This window comes from Nicrophorus vespilloides, unplaced genomic scaffold (assembly GCF_001412225.1).
Source record: "Nicrophorus vespilloides isolate i.1.1-1 unplaced genomic scaffold, Nicve_v1.0, whole genome shotgun sequence".
Taxonomy (NCBI): domain Eukaryota; kingdom Metazoa; phylum Arthropoda; class Insecta; order Coleoptera; family Silphidae; genus Nicrophorus; species Nicrophorus vespilloides.
The window spans coordinates 17,865-28,146 of NW_017095549.1; the positions used below are offsets into that span (position 1 = coordinate 17,865).

The following is a 10,282-nucleotide window of genomic DNA, read 5'->3' on the forward strand; positions in this document are numbered from 1 at the left end:
ATATATGTATACAAATTATATAAATATAAATATTGTATATTACTTAATATTTAAAAATTGTTATTAATATAAAGCTATTAAAATTGATTTCGAACTCTGCTAGCTATGATTCTCTCAATAATCACTGATTGTGAAGACAACTGATTTAGTGAAATATTATGTAGAAGAAATTTAAACCTACTACAAATACGAACCCTCTCTAATTACTAATTGTGAATAGTATATCATAGCAATGACTGTGCAGCTTACTGTAATTTATGGAAAATTTTAATTTGTTATTATACGATAGGATATTTATTTAGTAGTTTGATTGATTAGAGAGGTTACAAATGTATAGATGATTGAAGAAAACTATATAGCATGCAGATCAATCAATGTTCGAAGTTATATATATATATATTATGTTCCAATAAAATTAAAAACGTAATAAATAATATATAAAAGAAATTAGTGGTATTTTTTTAAATAATGGTTCAATTAAAAATAAACAATTTCATTAAATATATTTATATTTAGAAAATAAAAATGAATATACAAGAAAGGAAAATAAAACAATTTTTCGATATTAAAGAAACAAACAAATATTTACAAAATGTAGGACGAATCATCAACTAATAATATCTTTATAATAGCGTATTTCCTAATTAGTTAATTTATTTAAAAAATAATAACATAAATATAACACAACCATAATCCAATAATGTTTTGCGAAACATTTCCATCATCTTTTCCTTTCGTGGAATTAAATATCTTCTTAAATTACGATGACTTACATTACAATCAAACATCACAACAGAGAGTTCCCTTAATTTGTGTGCGTGCATGTACGCACATTTAGAATTTAGAACGTCGAATAGAATGCCTGGGTCTGGGCTTGCGTAACCCTCGGACTAGGTCGGAAATTTTGGTTTTGATAATTTTGCTGTGGTGCGACTACACTACTACTACTACTACTACTATATTGAGCATTACTAGATTGAGCTGGCTGCTTGTATCTGTAGTTGAATTCAGAGCTCGCCTGGTTGATGGTGGCATCCGCCACATACTTAGGCCGGTGGAATGTGTTGTAGGTGTAATCGCTGGCGGCGCTGAATCCTGTCGGGAAGCTGCGAACCGGTAAGTTGGGAAGTGTGGGATTTAGGGCGTCGTTCAGAGTCACATCGTACTCGTTTTCATTAATATCTAAAGGATTTTTTTCTACCTTAGGTTTAGCTGTTGTCCTCTCCAATTCCTTGTTTGGCTTATATCGGAATTGGCTTATCGGTCTATTACTGACAGGTCTGTAGTCCTCGTCCTCATCCTCAATGGGAGTAGTGTTTTTGTTGTTTCTGTTGGAAACTTTAGATGAAACAGGCGATGATTTTTGCGTTTGCTTCTCATCATCGTTCGAATAGTCTCTTGGCCTAGAGCCATTTTGCTCACGCGATTTGTTGTTGCTCCTATACACTTCGGGCTCGACTTCCTCCTCTTCTTGATACTTTTGACTCTCCACCGGTCGCTGTATTTCCTTGATATCTTCAGATTTACCTCCAAGTGCTTGCAAACCTCTGGCGGCATATGGATTTCCTCCACGGCTCGGTAGGAACGGCCTCTTCACAACCCTGAAAGGCTTACTTGGTTCCTCTTTGGGCGCCTCAGTTGAGGTAGTTGTTGACGTTGATCTTCTGTTTTCATTTTTCCTATCCTTGTGCCTCGGAGGAGGTGCATCCTCATAGTCATCGTATTCTTCAACTGCTGGTCTTTTACGACTTCCTTGACCAACGCGTCGCTCATCATTTTTTGGTTTGTTTCTCAACGGTCTTTCATCCTCGTACTCGTAGTCATCCTCAACTGGTTTTCTGGTAGAAGATCCACCACGCTGTCTGGAAGCTAATGGTTTTCTCGTTTCTTTCTGCGTTTTACGTGAATCGCTTCCTGCAGGAGCTGAATCTAGTTTGTGCCTATTTCTCTTCGGTGGTTCGATTTCCTCGTACTCATCATAATACTCCTCATCCAAAGGTTTAGGTGTAGATTTTAACGTACTGGATTTAAAAGAGTATTTATTTGCTTCGTTTTTGGGAACGGGCGGACGAATCCTCGGTGCCGATCTTGGTCTATCATACACTGAACCACTAGGCTTAACTAATGGTTTATCTGTTAATGGTTCCTCTTTTGGTTTATCGTCGTTTTTCTTGGACGGTCTTCTATCTCTGTCCTCGTAATCGTCTTCTATTGGTCTTCTATTACCTTTTCTGGGTCTAGGCCTGCGCGTCTCCTCTTCATCAGCAGGTTTTCTTTCTTCATTTGTTCTTCTATCTTCTGGTTTTTTTCTTTCTACTGTTCTTCTTTCCTCCTTTGGACGTTTATTGTTGCGCTCTTCGCTTCTATCAAACCTTGGATCTTCATCAACTGCTTCCTCTTCATATTCGTCTTCGTACTTGCGACGATCTTTGTTTCTTCTGTTTTGATTATTACGTCTATCGTACGGTCTTCTTTCCTTCTCTTCGTCACCTCGTCGGCCGCTTCCTCTTCTTTCATACCTATCATCTTCATATTCCGCTTCGTATTCGTCTTCATAAACAGGTCGCGGACGAGGACGTGGACGCTGTTTCCTTCGCCTGCCTTCAGATCTAGATGATTCAGTAGCAGTGTATCTCGGTTCATCATATTCCTCATCCTCTTCGTATTCATCGTAGTAGTCATACTGGGGACGACGTCTACGTAGTGGTTTCCTTCTCCTGTTTGTAAGAGGACGACGTGCTGCTACTCCCGATAAAATTGCAGGTGGTTGCGGTGGAACATGAGTATAAAGAGTTACTGGCTTAATGGTGGTCGTCGTGGTGGCTTTATACAAAGCATCGTTCCTATTGGTAAATAATGAATTAGTAAAATAATAAATTCATTCGAATAAAGTATATAGATTACCTATGCCAGAATTTCGGAGAGTTGACACAGTCGACCTCAGAAACGAAGTGGCAGATGAACGTCTTTTGATCGAAGGCAGTGTAATTGGCACATAAGAAGTCGAAGCGCGTGCCGTACAAGCAGTGATGGTACACCTACGAACAAAACATATAATATTTAATTGAATTGACCCCATTGAACTGCGTCTTATGTAAGGATTGCAGAGGAGACGATCCGTTCTTCGGATCCGGAATTTCTCTAATTATGAAATCGATTACGTGAAAACGAAATATTTCCAAGAAAAAGTAAGTTCATTTCAAGGCGTGAACGAGTGGCGCTCTTCATTTTCGAGAGATGTTGTGAGATACTCTTTTTTTTTTCATATGCAAAGCAGGCGAGTGAAAGGAAGAAAGTCATTTGGAATTCATATCAAGTGCACGTACGGCGGCGACCGTTGGCTACGATTCTGCTCGCCTCTTGCAGCCAGTGACATGAAATACCAGCGATTATGAAATGAACCGCTTCCATTTTACAAATCCATTTTTATACCCGCAAAAAAAATAAAAATGAAAAAACATAACGGACACAAGGTTAGCAAGCAAAAAACGTTTTAGTTGCATTAGCTTTCGCCTATATGCTATTATCATTAGATACTAAAACTGTTTGGTAACACTTCGCGGAGTTAATTATTTGACAATTTCATTAACAACACAGCAATAAAGAATTGTTGCAAAGTAAAGCTTTTGGCAACTAGTGTTGTTTTTTGCAAGAGTTAAAGATTATTAAAAAAAAAAAGAATAAATAGTTTAATCTTGAAGAAGTAATCAAACTGTATTTGCAGGAAGTTGAAAGGAAGTTTGACTAATTATTTAGTAATAACAAACCTGACACTTGTGCTCAACACTTGCGTAGAAGCCATCGTGCAATCCATCGCATTTGAAGTCGATCTCTTCAGGAACCCTATCGAAAAACGGATACTCGGACAAATTGGCTCCATTCAATTCACGGGGAAGATTCGGATCGTTGACGTAATCCAATTGTGGAATGCCGGTGAACAAGGGCTTCGAAGAGTTCGTGCTTTCCGCTTCTGATGCCACCTGAGAACAACAAAAAAAAAAACGAACATCAATAATATAATTCATGCAAATTGCTTTCCTGAACTTTCAATTTGATCATTAAATATGATCACCTTGACTGGAAAAAAACGTTTTGAGAAAAGTTGCTTGGAAATGTCAAATTCGTAATCCGCTTCTCCAAATGCTATTTATTGTTTCTAAAGTCATTTTCATTAACAATCCATTATTTTGCTAAATGAGACTTTCTCATTGTTCTCGGCGGGACTTTTGAAAGTCTGGCCATAAAGTGTTATCGCCTATTTATTAATCACCTTGTAAGGCGATTCAACAGATTGATCTATATAAAAATACGTTCTATTTCAGTATTTGAAGAAAGTGTTATCATTTATTTGTATTTATACACCTCATTTAAAATATATAGAGCAGAACGTTAGTTCTATATCTCGATTAACTTTATTTAGTTAACTACGTCCAGATCATTCATTGACCGATCATTATTTTAAGTGGATCATTAATTATTTCCTTTTAGCTAGAAATCGAGCGCACATTTATAGGAGATGGATGCATAATGTAAAATTGTTTGTCCTAGTTGTTAAGAAATAATTCCAGGAACTGAAACTTTTCTCTCGTCTAATTAACAGTTCAGAACTAATTCGTTTTGAACGAGGATTTTTAATTACTAGTTAATTCCAACAATTATTATTGCAATTCCATTTAATATAATTTACTTCGATATTATTAAGTATCTTCCATTAGTATTCAATATTAAATTCTTTATTGATATTAATGCAATTTGTAATCCAATAAATATAAAATTTATATTAAAGACAAGACTAACCCCAATTTTAAGTCGATTTCTCTAAGTTTTAAAAGGTGTGGTACGCTAAAATTCAATATTTTTTCTTTGATTATTATATAATGAACACAAAATGTATCTGTTCAATTTAAATTTAGGTAGCATTAACTGGTAGAAGAAAAGGTCGTAAATTCTTGCGAAAGCAATGGCGAAACACGATTTTCTAATCAAAATTACAAATCTCCCGACAGTTATATAATCCGACTTGCAAATGAGATACTCATGGAGCCGTGGTTCGAGCAATAAAGAAAAAATAAATAAATAAATAAAAGAAACACCTAGCTAGATTTTGCCTAGTTCGTTACGATTTTCTTAGAACTCAGACTCTGCGTGTTTCCATTTACTACATGTGTTGTTCCCCCATAGAAAGTATAATAATATTTCATTGTATGCTCTACAGCTCAATACTGTCTATACACGGTGAAAGTACATAGAGACAGGGAAATGGCTATGAATACGTTATTCACATCCGTGTAATGCGTATTTTCGAAAACTTCTCAATTTTCTTGAACGCCGTTACTCCAGATTCGTGCGAGACACAAGTCACATAATTCTATTGCTTATATTCGTCGCATCTTTCAAGCTATTGACAATCAGAGACAAAAAAAAAGGATATGAATATACTGCAATATACCACCAGATTGTTACGTAACCGACTTAAATTTGATTCGGCGAGAAAGTTTTGCAGGCCGAAGTAGGCCCTGGCCAACAACAACAACAACAAGATCAACAACACCAACCAAAAAGAAACAACGAGTCGACAAGTGACAGATACGAATTCCGACCTTAATTGTTTCTTTGTGCGAAAAGTACGAAAAGAAAAATACGCTCTCGTTTCATTTGTTTCCGTTTCTTTTTCTTGCTTATCTTAAGTTCCAATCATCTTGCCTTTGCTTACCGTTGCAACAGCTTGGAACAATGTAATAATATTCTCGGTTTGCAATTTATTACACGGCGAAACGCGGATGGTGCGCTTCTCTCATTAGGCCGACCCGAAAACAATGACTATTTCTTTTATTGCCTTTGTGTGTCTGTTGTTGTTGCTGCTGCTTCTTTTTTTTTGAGAAATTCAGGAAAACCATTAATTAGCCTCAATTCTTGTCTACAGTTCATAAAAATAGAAACAGAACAATCTTTGGCTTTGACATTATTTCAATTACATTCGAGATATCTTCACTATTTACAAATTTTAACACTAAGGAAATTTACAAATTTATCACTATGCACATATTATCAAAAAAAAAATGTAACAAATACAAAATTTTATTAACGTTAAATTTAAATTTATTTCATTTAAAAATATTTAAGAGAAAATTTTTATTGAAAATTCAAGATATTTTCTTTGTAAGATTATGAAACTATTAGCAGAAGCAATTTTATTTTTCATTAAATATAATTTTCACAAATAAAATTTTCAAGTTTGTTAATTTTGTAAATCTTTTAATAGATGAAAACAAATATAAAAAGTTTGATTAGTATCAAACTCATTCATTATTAGTATAAATTTTTTTTACTTCGGTCTTTATTAATATAAAATAAATACATTACATCTGATATTATTAATTCAAATAAATAGAAATGCTAAGATAATCATTTAAATTGCAGAAAATCAACAAATTTTCATATATAATTTCTAGAGTTTGTGTTATGTGTCACAACTTTAATTTGCTTTTTATGGTCTACATTTCTTTGCTGAAAGCATATATTACCATATATTACCATCTTTATTATAATTGGATTACGTGTTAATGAATATTGTTAGTTTTATATTAATATTATTGAAAAACACTGTTCAAAGTGTATAATTTATATTATTAAGAAATATCATTAGTCTCAATTAAATTACTAACTTATACATAATAGAGTACACTCAAACCTGTTATTACACGTTTTATTTTTACACGATTTGAACAGTAATAAACATAATTAGGAGAATATCTCATTTGACAACATGAGATATTTTCCTAATTATAGATGAAACAATTTTGACGTATCTTGCGAACATTACAGCATTGTCAGTTAACAAAACTCTTGAGCATAATGAAATAATAGAAAAACTCTAATCTGCTAGAAGAAAATCATAGCGATAATGACAAAAAGATTTCTATCACTGCAAGTTTAATAAAAAAAGCTTCAATCCGCGAATTCCATAACAATTTTTTGATATATGCTGAAAATGCTGTAGTATCATACATTGTCATTCTTTAATTAATTATATTTTATTTGATAATTTCTGATTTTTCATAAACCAATTTAACTGCAAATTTATTTCTAACTGAAAACATAATGAAAATAAATGATTATTTATAAAATTAGTGATTACAATTAACTATTTCGAAGAATCATAAGAAATATCAAAAAAATGAAAGTTTTTTTTTTATATAATTTAAGGAGACTAAATGCCGTGCTTTCGGAAACATAATTTTCTGGAATAATATAGTAGATGTACTGGTTTATAGCCTCATTACACTTAATGACATCATTAACGCTAATTATGGGACGTGAAGTAGACATTTTCGGCAATGTGGGAATCTCCAAGCACTATTTATGCAAAATACGGTCATCAACTGTATTTTACTACCGTTTAATGCAAATTACAATAATCGCTTGTATATAATGTGTAATTAACAGAAAATCAAATAAGAACCAACCAAATATCAATATTTCTAAAATTATATGCAATTAATTTGTTTTTAAAATCAGAATATATCAAATTCTTGAAGTAAAAAAAAAAAAATAATAATAAGCATTTCTCGCTTGAAGAGAAAAATTCAAGCGAATACAAAAATGAAACAAAAAATAATACATTTCGGATAATCCCAAGGTAAGGTGATTCCTTAAAATTTACGGAACGTGGGCAGGTTAATAACATTGTGCCCTTGAAATGTAACTAAATATTTGCTAATTTATGTCTTCTGCGAAACCCACACGACACAACATTTATATGGACACATGGGAAGTGGTCGAAGGAAAATCCCAACCAAACTTGTAAAGTTCAACACATCATGAGAATTCTTGAAAACGTATTGAAAGCCTAACCAGATATCAACCAAGGTTAGCAACCACATTAATAATTTTTTTTTTTTTAAATATCAGAAAATTTCACAACAAATTTATTTTGTATTTCATTTAAATTTTCATTTTCATTTTAAATTTTGAAGGATTTATACGAAAAAATAACTAAATTTTCTTCATAGTTGTCTTTGTACGGGTCACTCCGCATATTGTTTAACTTTTATAAATTGTTTGGAAACTAATGGATGATTTGAATTTAACTAACGCATTTATAATAACTTACGTTTTGAAACAAATTGACATTTCACGTTGATAATTAGGAAAAAACCTTAGTATATTTTTAATAATATATAAAGAAATAAGACGTATTTCTTTTGATCTAAAAGAATTTACTAAAAACAATGTTGTTTTTTTGTAGACAGTTCACATTCAGCACGTAATTTGTGCACTTTCCAAAACTAAACAATATCCTTTCTAAATTAAGCCACGAACAAGACCCACATTTAGTCCAAATTAATACGAAAATGTTTAAGCTCGCAAATTAAAATATTACAAATATTCAATATAGTAATTTGCATAAATCGTGTTTTGTCTTTACGAAAGGAAACCTTCGAAGATCGATAAAAAAAAATGTTACGATGAAAAGTAAAAATACAGAAGAAGTTTGTTGCATAACACGAAAGCACGATTTATTGCTTACAATTAACTTAACGATTGGCTAACAAATCTTCATATAATTTTGTAATAATTTATAGCCATATTTCAATAACCGCAACGAGATAAAAATAAAGCTCACACAAATATCATTTTCAATTAGAAACGCCGAAACGTATTGATGATATAAGCCTATTCAATAGTAAACAATGTACTAATCATCACATATTTCTTGAAATATTATATTTTCTTCAATTTAATTAGTGTTGTTTTTTTAGCATATGCAGAACAACTGTTCGCAAAACAACAAAATTCGAAATTCCTTTTTTTTTTAAATTTTAGAAACTTAATATGTAACTGATATGCAAATGGTGAAATGAAATAATTTTCCATTCTAGTAAATGTCAATGTTATTTTGGATTTAGATGTTAATGTAGAATAATTTTAGTAAATTATACTGAAGCAACGCATAAAAGAGAATAAAAGAGAGAATCAAATTTGTTAAATAAGTTTATAATTCTATTTTCTTAATAAAAGATTCTATTTTACTACAATCATATTGTGATTATTTCATGTAAATATAACAAACGTTAGTTAAATTTTTGTAATTCAATATTCAATAATATTACATTAACTTAATTGCGATTTTGCACTATTGTTTATGTAATATAATTAATAATGCAATGAAAGTTTTGCAATAATGTTTCTGAATTTATGGGTACAATCAATGAGAGTACAATCTCTTTAGGTAATCGAATAATCGATTGCTCTAGTTGGCTTTGAATTTTACAATAGTTTAAAGCTATACAAAACTCAAGTGGTTAAAGCCTTATAAAAGTGTTTAAAGTTTCCTTTCAAATATAAAACAACTTTTCACTTAAAAATAACCTTGCTGTACTTAAAATCGGTATCTATATTGAAATCCTGACAGTATCATATTCCCGACAGTATAGAAATCCCGACAATTAATATTAAATAGTAATAATTAATAATCTAATTCTATTTTAGATTATTTCTTATTGTTAAAGCTATATCAAATAATAAAAGATATTGTCAAGATTTCGGTTGTCGGGAATTGTCGAAAAATTAGATCGTTGATACTTTAAGATATAGGTATAGATTTATCGGAGAACTATAACTTACCACTTCTTCAGAAACAGATTCCGGGGCTGCAGTCGTTGTTGTGGTTGTTGATGTAGTCGTGGAGGTTGATTTGAAGATCAGTGATGTTGCTCTGGCGCAGCTGACATCTTGTAAGCACAGCCACAGGACACCTGAAATCAACCAGAAATTGTACTTGCTTTCTACTGATACGATTTTCATTCCCAGCATCGCAGAGGAAACCGCCAAAGTTGTTTCTCTCTTTGTGCGAGATGAAAGGAAGCAAGAAAGTTTGCCGTCGCAAAAATTACCAATCCAATTGTACTATACTTTCCACAGAACGGAGTTATTAATTGATTATTAATGGTTACCAATCTAATGTGAAAGAAACCTTGAACAAAGCATACCGATAGAAATGTGGAACGCGAAGGTGATTTATTACAGAAGACATAATTGAAGGATTCCTATGCAATTGTACGCGTTTATAGAAAACATTTATATAAATTTGTGAAAGTATAACACATATAAATTATTCAATTTCAATATCGATAATTGAAATATTTTATAAAATATAAATATTTATACAAGGTGGCGCAAAAATAATGTAATTTGAGCTGCTATTTTGTTATAAATGAAAAAAAAGAGCTCTGTTTTCATCAAAAGTTTCTTTGAAAGTATGAAATTGGTTCCAAATTGG

At 32.0% G+C, this 10,282-nt stretch overlaps 1 protein-coding gene across 1 annotated transcript; it reads right to left on the minus strand.

Annotated features, from left to right (window-relative positions):
- Positions 1-637: 637 nt before the first annotated feature.
- Positions 638-9,831, minus strand: LOC108556486 (DNA ligase 1). The gene is made up of 4 exons (XM_017912624.1): positions 9,628-9,831; positions 3,768-3,980; positions 2,905-3,038; positions 638-2,843 (listed from the first exon to the last, which is right to left on the minus strand). Exons 1-4 carry the CDS (start codon positions 9,814-9,816, stop codon positions 842-844), a joined length of 2,538 nt encoding a protein of 845 aa, XP_017768113.1. The 5' UTR covers positions 9,817-9,831; the 3' UTR covers positions 638-841.
- Between the last annotated feature and the right edge of the window lie 451 nt (positions 9,832-10,282).

Coding starts and splice junctions, on each gene's coding strand:
- LOC108556486 (XM_017912624.1), bottom strand. CDS start 9,816: ATGCTGGGAATGAAAATCGTATCAGTAGAAAGCAAGTACAATTTCTGG. Junction 3,039..3,767: donor GTGTTGAGCACAAGTGTCAG/GTTTGTTATTAC, acceptor TTTTGTTCGTAG/GTGTACCATCACTGCTTGTA. Junction 2,844..2,904: donor TCTCCGAAATTCTGGCATAG/GTAATCTATATA, acceptor ATTTACCAATAG/GAACGATGCTTTGTATAAAG.